Source organism: Scardinius erythrophthalmus, assembly GCF_964197995.2.
Source record: "Scardinius erythrophthalmus genome assembly, chromosome: 6".
NCBI lineage: Eukaryota > Metazoa > Chordata > Actinopteri > Cypriniformes > Leuciscidae > Scardinius > Scardinius erythrophthalmus.
The window spans coordinates 18,050,018-18,064,400 of NC_138226.1; the positions used below are offsets into that span (position 1 = coordinate 18,050,018).

Here is a 14,383-nt window from a genome sequence, read left to right on the forward strand (position 1 = left end):
ATGGGCAGGGTGAGTAGGAAATCACTTGAATATAATGGAAAAGATGCAAAAATAAAATAAAATAAAAAAGTAGCCTAGCAGCAAAATTAAATAATATTTATTTTAATGTTTATCTGTTTATAACATTCATAATTCATGTTTTTTTCTCTCAGCTTTAATGGCAGATTTTAAGTTGTGTAGCACATTTATGGATATGTTATATAATTATATGATAGTTCCATTAACTTTACATTCACAAATTATTTTATTTAAAAATCTTTAAAAAATAATTTGAGAAAAAATGAATGAATAAAACTACCTAGCAAATAGAGATGCTGCTATATTGTTGATACCTCACAACATCATCAGGAATTCAAATGTGTAATTTTTGGTCTACTTGAATGATGCCTGAATTATGACACTGACTTATAAAGCTATTTTTTGATAGTAAACTCACTTTTCTAAATGTCTTGGCTTGCAGTCAATAGGTTACTTTTATGAAACTGTCTACACATGTTTTTAATTACAGCTCAGACCATTTTGGATTAGTTCAATTCTAAGATGACTGCTAAGCTTGTTAATGTTGCAGGTAGACCAGCTGATCAATACTCTAACATATTTTAATATAGACATCTTGAAAATTGGATACCAAAAATTGTGTAAACAAGATAAAAATGTACATTGCATGTTAGGCATCCAGCCAAAACCAGCATGAACATGGCCAAAAACATATATTAACAATTTTTAAATGATGCTAGGTTGGCTGTTCAAGAACAACAATGCCCTTCAATATCATCTTAATGTCTCTCAGATTGTGTTTTTCGAGGACAAGAACTTTCAGGGTCGCCGTTACGAGTGTGACAGCGACTGCTCCGACTTCCATGCCTACCTTAGCCACTGCAACTCTATTCGTGTGGACAGCGGCACCTGGGTGGTGTACGAGCGGCCCAACTACACTGGTAACCGGTATCTGCTAACCAGGGGAGAGTATCCTGAGTACATTGGCTGGATGGGACTTAATGACTGTCTCAGTTCCTGCAAGATTATCCGCGTCGTAAGTTAAACTATTTCTGCATCTATTGTAGCAGTGCGCATTACTGACATAAAGCTTTTACTTAAATGGTTTATAATGTGGAACACATATGATTTGCTGTTTTTTGACTGGCATAATGATCAAGCTGTTTCACAATGCTGTGCTAGAATTGAAATCAATTTGCTAAGTTAAAACACAATAAAACCATGGGATAGTGCGAGTAGTGGAAGGTCATACATAGACCTTTTCTGACTGTTATGTCCGGTTAACTGAATTGGCCGCAAGGCTTTTGCCAATAGATCAATTTCCATATGGCCAGCTGTTTTTACTTCAGTCTTAGTTAAAAGACCACACTTGTATGTGTAATGTAAGCAAACATTCAGCTTGTTTTAATCAATGGACCACACACAGGACTAAATTACATTTCAGGTCAATATAATGGTCTTTAATTTAGTTTGTTTTGACATTACAGGCCGTCTTCTCTAACATTAGCACAACTCCATATAAAAATGCATGACATGTTGAACCCATAAAATATCAGAATGGTTTCTGCCACCACAGGCATCAATAGTATAAAACATTTAAATATATATCTTGAAAATTTTCCGCATGCAAATCAGCGGATACTAAAGAAAGGTCAAATCAAGATAAAAATATACATTAATCTACAAAACATGCTTATGGAAGTCTTCAAGTTTTATATGTTATTTATTGACATTAACAAAACTGGAAGCATCTTATTCCATGTGTCTTTTTGCCATTTTGACTCATTTATCCTAACCCCAAACCCTCATACACAAATATATCCACCCCTTTCCCAAACACATCTAACCCATGCAGACGAGCGGAATGCAGTACAAGATTCAGCTGTACGACAAGCCTGACTTCACAGGCCAGGCCATAGAGTCCATTGAAGACTGTCCATCTGTGGTGGAGAGGTTCCGTCTGAGAGAGGTCCATTCCTGCAAAGTTCTTGATGGTTACTGGATCTTCTACGAGCATCCCAACTATCGTGGCCATCAGTACTTCCTGGAGAAAGGCAACTATCGCAAACCAGTGGACTGGGGCGCAGTTTGTCCCACCGTGCAGTCTTTCCGTCGCTTCACGGAGTGATGTTCCTATGTCACAATAATGAGGCTATTTGGCTGTGACACAAATCAAAGTTCTGGCTAAAATAAAGTTTGGCTGGAGACCCATTACTTGTGATCTGACTCATTTAAATAGCAAAGTATTGGTCTTAGATCCACAGTTACAGGATGGAAGTTAAGATGTGTTCCAAAAGAGAAACAGTTTCCTCCTCCACCAATGAGCACCACCTCAGTCCCCTCAGAGTCCAGCAGCTCAGAGCAGAATGAATGCAGCATAAGAGGCCAAGGCACAGATGACTGTAATAGAACAAAACAACAAACAAATATTTATGCTATGCATTTTAAAACTATGGGTTTCCCAATGTGTATTAGTTTATTTTTTAAATAGCAAAAATGGGGATTGTTAAATTAATTTTAAATGAATTAGTCAGCTACAGGAATTACAACAATACATTATTTGTCTTCAGCTGGCTAATATACAAGTAAAAATCCAGGCATATTCCAGATATATTTTCTGACTTTAAGAATTTAATGGCCTGGAAATCACACATTTAAAATTCCCCAATATTTCCAGATTTTCCATGACCACGAAGACTCTTTATAAAACAGCAATGACAGCAATTTATTTGTAATTTAATCGATTAATGATCAAAGAATTCCTTCATCGTGTAATATAGTTTATAAGTCTAAAGGTCTGTTCACACCAAGAACAATAACCATAAAGTTATGTCCAGGGAGTTCAATAAAAAGTGTTTGAAGGTGCTCTTTGAGGTCGGGAATTCAAATAAATGTAGGAAAGAGAAGATCCAAGGCACATTCTTCAAAATTATTTAAAAAGCCTTTATTTAACTGCCTATATCATGGTAGAAAATTTAAAAGACATGGGGGAAAAAAAGCCACAAAGATTTTAAAATCGTGAATCGTAAAAAAAAAAAGAAAAAAAAAAAAGAAAACAGCTCTTGAATAGTCCACACCACAATTATAAAGATAATGAGACAGAGCAACGGTATAGTTAAGATGACTTTCAGAGTAATTTTCTTCCAGCTGATGAACAATAAAATCATAGACAGCCAATCAAAATCCATCCAGCTGGAAAATATGCAAACACAACTGCAGCTCATGCTAAGAATAAACAATGTTATTGTCTATTGGTGTGGACATACTGATATTTATCATTACAGTGATGTTTGTTATGCATTAACTTGTTGCCAAGCAACATAGCAACATCCTGCATTGTAACAGAATCTGTGCATGTATGGACTTTGCAACAGCAGAGAACAATCAGAATTTAGAGTCGAAAATATCCGTTTTATTATGCCTATTGAGTGGCTCATCCAATGAAATTTTAGAGCCAAAATTTAACATTTTATTTTAAGCCATTAACCACTGCTAGAGTCCATGAGTGAGTACAGTAACTTACGGTATCCAGCTGGATCTCCACACAACTCCCAGTGTTCAGATTTATTACAGCAACTCCTGGTACTCCATCAGCCTGAAGCCAAACTCCACCAACCACAACCAACTTCTCATTAATTACATGGGCTGTGTGGGAATATCTGAAAGCAGAGGCCAAGACTGTGATTTTGATCACTGAGAGGTGGCACACATCTTGTATTTAAACAATAAGAAATAGTTGTACATCATCCTGTTCAAAAGTTTTCACATATAGTTTGTGGACTTCATGTAAACATCTTTTATGTAAAATATCTTATTTAGGACAGTACTAAATAAAAAAATAACATGCATTTTGTATAACCCCTATTATTTTGTTAAAATAATTACCATATAGCAAATTCTGCCAGGTGTATTTAAACTTTTGAGCACTACTGTATGTATGTATGTATGTATGTATGTATGTATGTATGTATGTATGTATGTATGTGTATATATATATATATATATATATATATATATATATATATATATATATATATATATATATATATATATATATATATATAAACATACATACATATAAAAAATAAGCAAGTGGTTTTGAACCTGGGCACTGGAGGTGGATGTAAATTCTGTGTCTCCCAGCAGAAACCAGATGATGTGGGTCTCAGGTAAAAAGCATCACAGAGAGGTCTTCCTCCTTTCCCTAAACCTCCAAATATCACAAGCCCCCCTCCATAGGGACAGGCTGAATGGGAATGACGGGCTTCCGGAACGACACCAACAACTGTAATCTAATTGAAACACACAAAAGATTCTCTAACAATCACCCTCCAGACATGACGGCTATTCCAAAATATATGCAGGAAAATGATACTGCTCTTACAAGATTAAGAAAGAAGAAAGAAATTAATACTTTTCATCAAGGATGCATTAAATTGATCAAATGTGACAGTACAGACATCTATAATGTTCCAAAAGATTTTTAATTCAAATAAATGTTCTTTTGGACAACATTTTTGTTCTTCCTATTCATCAAAGAATCATGGCAAAAATGATCATGGCTTCCACTAAAATTTCAATTTTCAACATTGATAACAATAAGAAGAGATTTTTCACCCCTAGATTTTAAAGGTCCCATGACATGAAATTTTCATTTTCTGAGGTTTTTTAACATTAATATGAGTTCCCCTAGCCTGTATATGGTCCCCAAGTTTCTAGAAATTTCAATCGGTGTAAATCGAGCTTTTGCTATCTTTCTCTGCCTTTGAGAAAATGGAGGCTCATACGCGCTGATCTTGAATTTCCTCTTTATGACGTCATAAGGAGGATATGTTACCTCCCCTGTCTCTGTTTTGCCCGCCCAGAGAATTATTTTTGTTGACTTTGGAACAGTTAACAAACTCTGGTTGGCAGACCTAAGAGTTCTCACTAGTTGGTGTTCACACAACAAGTCAGGAAGGTAAGAGGCATTAATAACATTTATTAATCATATAAATGCATCCTTGGTGAGCATAAGAGTTTCTTTCAAACATAAAAAACACAGTTTTAAACAGTAGTATACCCTTTCGCAGATTGGTCAATCCATGTACGCACTGCTCAGTAAAAATTGGAATGGATGGAATCAAGAGAAATTACCATTTTCAACACCTCAAAGTACTGCTAAATTGCTTATATTAAAATTCTAAATGTACAACTTCACCCAATTGTGTTATGTATTGTTTTGCTTAGTGTATTACGGCATTAGTTTTGCAACATCTGCGAACAATCGACTCATTGTCCAATTGTATGTATGTTTTCATTAGGTTTTAATACGTGCCTCAGTCCAGTGCTTGTCCTCCAAACACAGAAAATGTGCGTCACCTAGAACTGGATCCTTCTCTGTACGTCCTCCAAACACAAATAGAAATGTCTTATCTGGAATTATATGTTAAGGAGGAGTTAATTTGTTGCTCCTTACAATGCAAATGAAAAACTGCAAAAAATATATAAACTCACCATTATGACATACTAAGGTCGATGTGTGTCTCCATCGTGGCTTTGGACCAATGCCGGTACAAATCATGTTCTTAAATGATAGCTGTACAGCACTTTGCGGATCACCAAGGTCAAAGGTCACCCACACAATGCTGCCTGTTGGATTGAGTGGAGAAGTTCTGCCACCAAAGAGGATCACTCCACCACCAGGGATAGAGGTCAACGTCTGATAAAGACTCACCACTAAGGAGAAGAAATATTACGATATGCATACATACATAAAAAGCTTGTCACTGCACCAGACTGTTATAAATTGAATTTTCATATCACCTCAATGTATTAATAAAAGCAACTTGCAACTACTATAAATATGTCCAGTGCTATCAGCATAAATACAGTGCACTCACATAAAGTGATAAATACTATATCCCAAATATCAACTGTTTATATCATCAAGAAATGTAAACCATCCTGTTTCCCAGCTATAAACTGCTATATATGTACGATACGGCATTGAAGTATTATAAACATTATGATTTTTTGTAAAGCTACCTTGAAACAATGTGTTTGTGAAAAGCACTATACAAATAAAATTGACTTGACTTGACAAAGTGAGTTCATTAACTAACCGGCAAGTCAAACAGTTTATTTTAGCTAAATTCCAATAAGGAAACCATTAGCACTGGCAAAAAAAGAGAGCATGATCAAATCACCTCTGTCTCCATGAGCCTCCACACGGGCACATTTCCAGCCTCCCTGCTCTTTGATCAGGACCCTTGCTACGGTGTCTCTTCCGCTTCTCCCACATCCTCCGGTGAGAAGGATGTTTCCAGGGGCCAGTACGGCAGAGGCCATACCGACAGCCTCTATACACGGAGACCCACACATGGGCTGAATGACCAGAGGAGGATGCTCAGCCCATTGAGGAGTCACGTGTGGGATGGAAGGCGCTAGAAGTGAACAGAGCACATGTACCTCTGCTAGTGGACTACTGTACACATAACACAAATTTCTCACCAAATACTTACACTTTGGTAGCATAAGAAGGGCTTGATTGGTCACAGAGCCTTTGGAGGCTGAAAGGATGAAGTAATGAGAACATTTCTGGTGCCATTCCTGATATCATTAAATAAACACAGATCTAGGATTAGGCATTTGATCAGATTCAGTGGTCATACTGGGATCATTCAAAAGTCTTTGCTGGGAATGGGGCCGTTCCCTCACCTCAAACTCATCAAACGGTTCCAGTCCCTCGACTCTCTGCCTCTCGTCTTCAGGAAGAAGGTCAAAGTAGAACTGGTTCATATCCAGACAGACACATTTTTCCCAGCCCTGTGGCAAATAAAGATCAGTTACCTGTCTTACTGAAAAACAAGTGTGATCTATCTACACTACCGCTCAAAAGTTAGTACGATTTTTTCATGTTTTTAAAAGATTTATTTAAATTGTATTTTAAATCTTTTCTTTTAATTTTTATAAATTTAAAATGTAATTTATTCCCGTCCCAGAAAAGCTGAATTTTCAGTCTTCAGTGTCACATGATCCTTCAGAAATCATTCTAAAATGCTGATTTGCTGCTCCAGAAACATTTCTTATTATTATTGTTGCTTGATATTTTTGGGGAAAAAATCCTTTCCCAGGATACTTTGATGAATGGAAATATCAAAAGAACAGCATTTATTTGAAATAGAATTATTTTAGAAATAGAAAATGTCATTTTTGATCAATTTAATGCATCTTTGCTGAATAAAAAGTATAATTTAATTATTAATAAGTAAAAAAAAACCACTGACACCTATTTTTTTAACAATAGTGCATGTATGATTTATCTTTCTTTGTATCTCTTCAACCCTCTTCAATCTTCAGCATTCAACATAAATAAGGCCAATGCAATCTTCAAAAATGTACATAAGCTAATTAAAATCATTTAATTTATGCTTACAAAATGTAGTTCAAAATATCCATAAGTTATTATATAAAGTGATCCTGTCATTATCATAAAATACACCTGACACGTCAGGTCAGGTCTTACTCACTCTGAAGATGTTTATTCTGGATAATAACTGGTGACATTATCCCACTTATTACATGGCTACATACTAAGATGGATATATATATATATATATATATATATATATATATATATATATATATATATATATATATATATATATATATATATATATATATATATATATATATATGTATGTAGGTAGGTAGGTAGGTAGGTAGATAGATAGATAGATAGATAGATAGATAGATTCATTTGAGGTATACCTTCTGTATGAATCTCTGTGTCTGAGCGACAGTGTTTGGATACTGTTTGAGAGCATGTATGGAAGAGTTGAGCTTCAGGAAGTGGTTCTGCATGACCCTGCCAAATGGGTCATCTGGGTGGATCTGTTCATACATCACAAACATAGACTGTGGGAGGAGCCTGGCAGCCCAGCCAATCACAGCATCTGACCTAGAGAAAATCACCAAAACAAAATAAAGAGAACTGCAAGTGAAAAATGCACCAACCAGTTTGCTTAAAAGTTAATATGGCCTCTTTTTTTGGCAAACAGGTATAGTACAAAAATATATGAAAACTATTGGAGAGACATGAGAAGCATTGTGATCAGGATATGTTGCAGGTGGGACTCGAACCTGTATCTATGGAATGAGCACCAAGGCTCAGTGGTTCAGGAGCACATGTGCTAATTGTTGCACCAAGCTGAATTAACATCCTCACCATTGTGTTTCCATATAAGTCAGCACCACCTCGGACAAGACGAGTGTGGGAGTGTCCCACTGCAGCCCAGCTCCGCTCAGAGCCGCCTCCACCATCTGCTCCTTCCTGACATCCACACCAATGAGATTATAATGACCACTTCTGATGAACACAGCATCTACACATGGGCAAGAAACATGTTCTAACTAAACTCTATTACATTTTAGAGACAAAATACAGAGTTGCAGAAGTTCACTTTGGAAGATTTGCTTACATATATATATACGATATAGTTTATATACTGTATACTTTAAAAACATTGGTTGTATGTTTTGTAATAAATACAGTGAATGTCCTACTAGTCTGCTGATTTGAGACAGCCTCCCAATCTGGCAATGTGTCCTTCAGACAAGCATTGCTATTGATCAAGTCAGCCTTGCGTCGGGCAACTTCTGGAAAGTCAACCTCAAAAACTGTGACACCTCCAAGGGCTCCTTCTGAATGCAGCCGGAAAAACAGTGAGTCAAACCCTGCTCCTAGTGACAGAATCTGAGATTAAGAGAAGGATATGATCAGGGCATTCATTTTTCACAGTAAAAAATTATAGACACGAGACATGGATATTTCATCCCACCTGTCTCCTCGAGCTGGAGTTTGTAGCATGGAAAAACTGATTCATACAATGATCGACTGCTTTCCAGCGCACATAATAACCTCTGACAAAAAAATATACACACATCACATATATAAAAACTGTTGTATGAGAAAATAATCACTAAAAGAGCAATAACTGTCTCCTAAACATTTACCTATTAATCAGTGGAGCTCTTCTTGACACCTTGCACACAAAATGCTTGAGGAAGTCATCGTGGAAGTAGCCCTGTGCCGCTGCAGACACCTTACTGACCACACTGCTGTCATTGGTCCCCTGCACCTGAGTGAAAATGTGAAAGAAAAGAACAGGGGGAAAATGTATTCCACAGAAGAAAGTCATACGAGTTTGGAACAATAATGACAGGATTTTCCTTTGTGGGTGAAAATATTTTGTATTTTGAATAACATACTTCCAGGCACTATATGGTACATGAGCAAAAATATGGCATCACTAGTACATTACTGTTGATAGCATAGTACACTACGTGATACTATTTTGTTAGTGGTATAACATTTTCACTGCCATATTTGACCTTTTTAAAGTTCACGGATCTAAGCTGGCCCTGTTTAAATGAAACCCAACAGAATATAGACACTGGCAAACTCACAGCAGCATCTTTTCCTTGCTTTCTCTTGCTGTTTATTGGCATCACTCAGTCTGAACACACGTGGAAGTCTCACCGTAGAGACAACAAGGAAGCACCACAGCGGAAGCGTGTGTGCACATTCCTCTATAACAAAAGCGTTTCAAATATAACCTTACATACGAATTGAATGCAAAATAATTTTCGAATCAAAAATATAAACCTTTGCATGCATCCCGGTGGTCGGTATATTAAACAGTGGTACTGAGACCCAGCAAAATAGGTATTTAATACATATTTGTTTGTTTTTTCCCTGTTTATTTATTTTAATATTTTTACAGCTAAAATACGAACATTTATTTGATATATTTAAAATGTTAACTTATTTCAATAACTGATATGTAATAATAACATTTTATGTAATTATTATAAATTATTTTGAATTGTCTCTGGACTTTTCAGCAACATCCTGTGCGTCACTTCCGCTGGTCGTTAGCATGATGTTGAGCTAGAAAACTTGTTCTGTTCAAAAACAGGAGGAAAATGTAAGGTTTGAGCTGTTTGTTTCCTATCGTTCAGCTTTTTATGCTGTTTGTTTTACTGAAGGTATTAATATAACGGCATGTTTCAATTTACTGAATCTCGATAATCTAATTAAACTGTAGTGAGCTGTACTGTCAGATTGTTTTAGTTAGATTCAGCGCATTTATTTTACATTCAGATTATTATGTACTTGTAGATAAAGTAACTTATGTGACTAATAAATAGTAATTGTCTCTTCTTGCTTAAACTACAGTGGCTGAAACTGGGTCAAGATATTAATCTTAAAATTAGCTAGCTCCCTCACATTTGTTTATAAGCTATCTTTTAACATGATTCATTGTTATTGATATGAAAACTTATCTAAAACCATCTTCTGGTTCTTTTAATGGTTTCTAGCTGGTCCAAACTGGTCGGTCAGTTATGGTTCTTAGCTTTGTGTATGTTTAATCAGATGATCATCTTGGTCCAGAATGGCATGTTTGATCAGCAACAAATGGTCTCCCAGATAAAGAAATTGAACGTTGTGAATTGTACAGATTTGAATGTCATTAAGGTGTTGTCTAGTTGGCTAACATAGATTGATCATAGACTGAAATTGTGAGAATGACTTCTCATGGGGGCATTAGTTACAAGGAGTTATAGTTTTAAACAATAAAATAATAATGAATATTAGTAAATCAGTAATTTGTTGCATTAATTATGTCATTGTTACAGCATAAAATGTGTTTGAGTTTATAGCTGTCTTGAAGTTACATGAAAATAAGAAAGTAAAAATATTAATATATTTTTTTCTAAGAAATATTAAAGTATTTTGATAAAAAAATAGCCACTTACGGGTCAAGGCAAGTTAGCATCTGTAAAGTGTCCGTTTTTGCTATATTTTCTCTTACAAAATAGAACTGTTGACATATGGATGCACATACAGTTTTTGGATTATATGTACAAATTATCTCTTTTTTTCCTGTTCTTCCTCTTTTTACAGATCTACCTCCTAGTATCCCAAAGGCATCTACCTGAGCTGACCCTGCCTATAATCCACTCCTGTTCTTCCTGAGTACACATTCTTTGTCTTGAAATACCTCCACCTCTCCTGCTTTTGCTGTCTCTCCATAGTTCTCTCCCTTCCATCATGACTGAGCCAGATCTGCTCACAGAGGTCCCTGCCTCTCTTAAACGTCTGGCCAAGCAAGTTGTCCGGGGTTTCTACGGCATTGAGCACGCTCTTGCGCTGGACGTTTTGATCAGGAACCCTTGCGTACGTGAAGAGGACATGCTGGAGCTCCTCAAGTTCGACCGCAAGCAGCTGCGCTCAGTTTTGAACACACTCAAGGCTGACAAGTTTGTCAAATGCCGTATGCGCGTGGAGACAGCGCCAGACGGCAAGACGACTCGGCACAATTACTACTTCATTAACTACCGGCTGCTGGTTAATGTGGTCAAGTACAAGCTGGACCACATGCGCAGACGCATTGAGACGGATGAACGCGATTCGACTAACAGAGCCTCCTTCCGCTGCCCCTGCTGCATGAACACTTTCACTGACCTTGAGGCCAACCAGCTGTTTGACCCCATGACTGGTGAGTATGAGAGGTAAACTGAGGGACAGAGTTGGGAAGTGGGAGATTAGCTGAATTATTGTATTTATTTGTGGTTTTCCTGTTGCTCGAACGTTGTAAACATGTAAGCCGAAGCTCTCCTTCTAGGATGTTTTATTAAAATACTTAATTAATTTGGCATTAGGGCGGATATTTATGATGGTACATTCATGTACGGTATAGGAAAAAACTACAGCTATATTAGTGGGCAGAACTGCGTTACTTTATTTGCATATACACTACCATTCAAAAGTTTGGGCTCAGTATGATTTTTTTTTTTTTTTTCATCAAGGACACATTAAATTGATCAAACGTGCCAGTAAAGTATAATTTCTATTTCAGATAACTGCTGTTCTATTAACACTCTTCTATTCATCACGAATCCTAAAAAATGTCTTGGTTCCCGCAAAGATATTAAGCCGCACAAATGCTTTTAACAGTGATAATAATGCAAAATGTATCCTGAGCAACAAATTACCATATTATAATGATTTCTGGAAGATCATGTGACACAGAAATGAAATTTAGCTTTGCCATCAAAGGAATAAATTACATTTTAAATGTATATTTAAATATAAAACCAGTATTTTGAATTCTAATAGTATTTCACAATATTACTGTTTTCCTGCTTTTTTTATCAAATAAATGCAGCCTTGGTGAGCATAAAAAAAATTATATAATTTTCATGGAGCAAAAAATATTTTCTGAAATGTTTTAGGTGATGGGTAAGTGAGCAATGAGGAGTTATAAAAGATATTATTGTACAACTGTTGTGTGATCATAATGTTGAAATCAATTAGAAAAAGCTCTCCAATCAAGAAGTATATTACTTGCGCTCACTGGAGTTTTCATGTAGACAATAAAATTTTAAGATTATAATTGGTATTTTAATTGCGTAATTTAAGTGTGGTTTTGTAGGAAGAATCCTGCTTAAATTTCTTAATACCTAGCTAATCTCAAAGTTGGGGATTGTGTGATTCATCTATTCTAGAAGATCCTAAACCCATGTACATTAGGACTTGGTAAGGATGTTTCTAATATAGGTCTGTGCTTGATCTCTGGTATTTTCTCTTAAAGGGTTAGTTCACCCAAAAATGAAAATTCTGTCATTAATTACATGTCGTTCCAAACCTGTAAGACTATCGTTCATCTTTGGGAAACAAGGTGAACAAAGGTCTTACGGGTTTGGAATGACATGAGGGTGAGTAATTAATGACAAAATTTTCATTTTTGGGTGAACTAACCCTTTAACGAGTGCTTAATTCAGTTAAGATGCTTGATCCACAATGTGGCAGAACTGTATGTAGACACATGATGGCAGCAGAGGTCAAAAGTTGTTATGCATTAAACACTTTTGAATGAACCTCACTTGGAGACTGATGCTGAATTGCGTCAGATTGCAGACAGTAATAACAGACAGGAAAGAAAATGAAACTATTTTCATAGATTTAAAAATAAACAGGCTGTAATCTCATAGAGACGGCTGTAAGGATTAGCATATCGCATTGACATCATCATCATCATCATGCCTTTCTGCTTCTGTGCCTACTGTTTTACAATTCTGACTTCAACAGCTGCTGATTTATGTACTTAGTGAAGTACACACACACACACACACACACACACACAAGTGCTGCTCTTGACGTGACTAGCGTTATAATGGTTTCAGAGATGGAGTATTTGTGAAGCTTAGTGCACTGCTAGCCATGCCTGTTTAAGCTTTTATAATGGACTGAACCAAGAAAAACGGGCTTTAAAAACGTAACATTGTAATTTTCCACCAGATATTTTCATCTAGGCTACATCTCATCAGCTGCTCAAGGTCAACATCGTGATGTCTGTCAGCCATTGCGATGGATGACGGCATCGTCTATCAGCCCAAACCTAAAAGATGTTTTGCAAAGTGTCTAGGGTATTGACTTAGGGAAATACTTAGGCCCAATGAAATGACATTAATGTGGTTTCATCATTTAAAGGAATATTCTGGGTTATTTTCAAACATCAGTGTATATAAACAAACAGGAAATGTTTACAGTAGGCTAATGGACTTACAATGGAAGCCTGGCAGACAAGAAAACCAGAGGGCTTTAACAGAAATCTGCAGAAATATTAAAGCAAAGCTTCAGTAATACAATTTGTGTAATAGGAGTTAAAGAGACTGCTGTAGATGGAAACATTTCTAGTGTTACAATGTGATTCCTGTGTGTTGAGTTGCTCCCCAGAATTATGTGGTTGTTATAATGTCTTTTTCTGGTTTCCAAACGCAGTTATCAAGCAGAAGTAAATAGGTTTGCTTTTTAGCTGGTCATAATCAATTTAACGTGCACTGTAAAATTATTCCATATTTCAAATTATGTATTTTGTATTTTTCCATATTTTAAATTAAATTGCGTATTTTGTGTAGCCTATTGCTGGTGCTGTGCTAGGGATAGGAGTCATGAGGAATTTAACAAACAAAACTGTTTTTTCCCTCAGTACTATTGAGTGCCATTACATCTGCTGATTCTTCAGCCTGATCAGTGTAGTGTAATTTTAACAAATGGTGATTCCTGAACAAATTACTCTAATGAGCCAGTTCTTTTCAGTGAATCAAAACCATACAGTGCAACCAGTGCAGTTTGATTCCTGAACGAATGATTCCTAAGAGCCGATAATTTTCAGTGAATCAACCATACAGAGTGATGACAAATGACAACTATACAAAATTTTAATTAGTTATTTTTTTAAGTGAATCATAAACATAAAGGTCAACCACTATTGTTGACAAAATCTTATTGTCTATATTTATTTATAAATTATATATTATCAGTCTTCAGCAATCC

The 14,383-nt window shown here is 36.0% G+C and overlaps 3 protein-coding genes across 6 annotated transcripts in view; 2 read left to right on the plus strand and 1 right to left on the minus strand.

Annotated features, from left to right (window-relative positions):
• crygs2 (crystallin, gamma S2) lies at positions 1–2,125 on the plus strand (the record flags this gene model as incomplete). The annotated part of the gene is made up of 3 exons (XM_081367353.1): positions 1–9; positions 791–1,033; positions 1,853–2,125. The coding sequence occupies 3 exons, from the start codon at positions 1–3 to the stop codon at positions 2,123–2,125; spliced, it is 525 nt and encodes a 174-aa protein (XP_081223479.1).
• On the minus strand, positions 1,374–9,914 carry lcmt2 (leucine carboxyl methyltransferase 2). Of its 3 annotated transcripts, XM_081369361.1 has the most exons (15): positions 9,647–9,914; positions 9,448–9,570; positions 8,995–9,119; positions 8,820–8,901; positions 8,545–8,734; positions 8,207–8,363; positions 7,750–7,939; positions 6,697–6,804; positions 6,501–6,588; positions 6,186–6,422; positions 5,494–5,715; positions 5,315–5,412; positions 4,102–4,289; positions 3,521–3,656; positions 1,374–2,397 (listed from the first exon to the last, which is right to left on the minus strand). In XM_081369361.1, the coding sequence occupies exons 2-15, from the start codon at positions 9,487–9,489 to the stop codon at positions 2,209–2,211; spliced, it is 2,052 nt and encodes a 683-aa protein (XP_081225487.1). In that variant the 5' UTR covers positions 9,490–9,570; positions 9,647–9,914; the 3' UTR covers positions 1,374–2,208. The 3 variants fall into 3 exon arrangements, with proteins under 3 accessions (XP_081225487.1, XP_081225488.1, XP_081225489.1); XM_081369362.1 differs by having other exon boundaries at positions 9,448–9,696; XM_081369363.1 differs by lacking the exon at positions 9,647–9,914 and having other exon boundaries at positions 8,995–9,113; positions 9,448–9,583.
• The window catches only part of gtf2e1 (general transcription factor IIE, polypeptide 1, alpha), a 23,240-nt gene continuing 18,021 nt past the window's right edge, over positions 9,165–14,383 (plus strand). The window contains exons 1-3 of one of the 2 annotated variants that reach the window (XM_081369368.1): positions 9,165–9,706; positions 9,886–9,968; positions 10,949–11,543. In XM_081369368.1, coding sequence (XP_081225494.1) covers positions 11,096–11,543 — 448 coding nt within the window. In that variant the 5' untranslated portion in view covers positions 9,165–9,706; positions 9,886–9,968; positions 10,949–11,095. Of the gene's footprint in view, positions 9,707–9,885; positions 10,030–10,948; positions 11,544–14,383 lie in introns of those variants that run through there. The other variant, XM_081369369.1, reaches the window with a different exon arrangement.

Excerpts from the sequence above, each read along its gene's own strand:
- lcmt2 (XM_081369361.1), bottom strand. The coding sequence starts at position 9,489 with ATGCCAATAAACAGCAAGAGAAAGCAAGGAAAAGATGCTGCT. Across the intron at positions 8,364-8,544 it reads TGTCTCAAATCAGCAGACTA|ATGCTGTGTTCATCAGAAGT; the intron begins GTAGGACATTCA and ends GCCCATGTGTAG. Across the intron at positions 2,398-3,520 it reads TGGAGATCCAGCTGGATACC|TCATCTGTGCCTTGGCCTCT; the intron begins GTAAGTTACTGT and ends GTTCTATTACAG.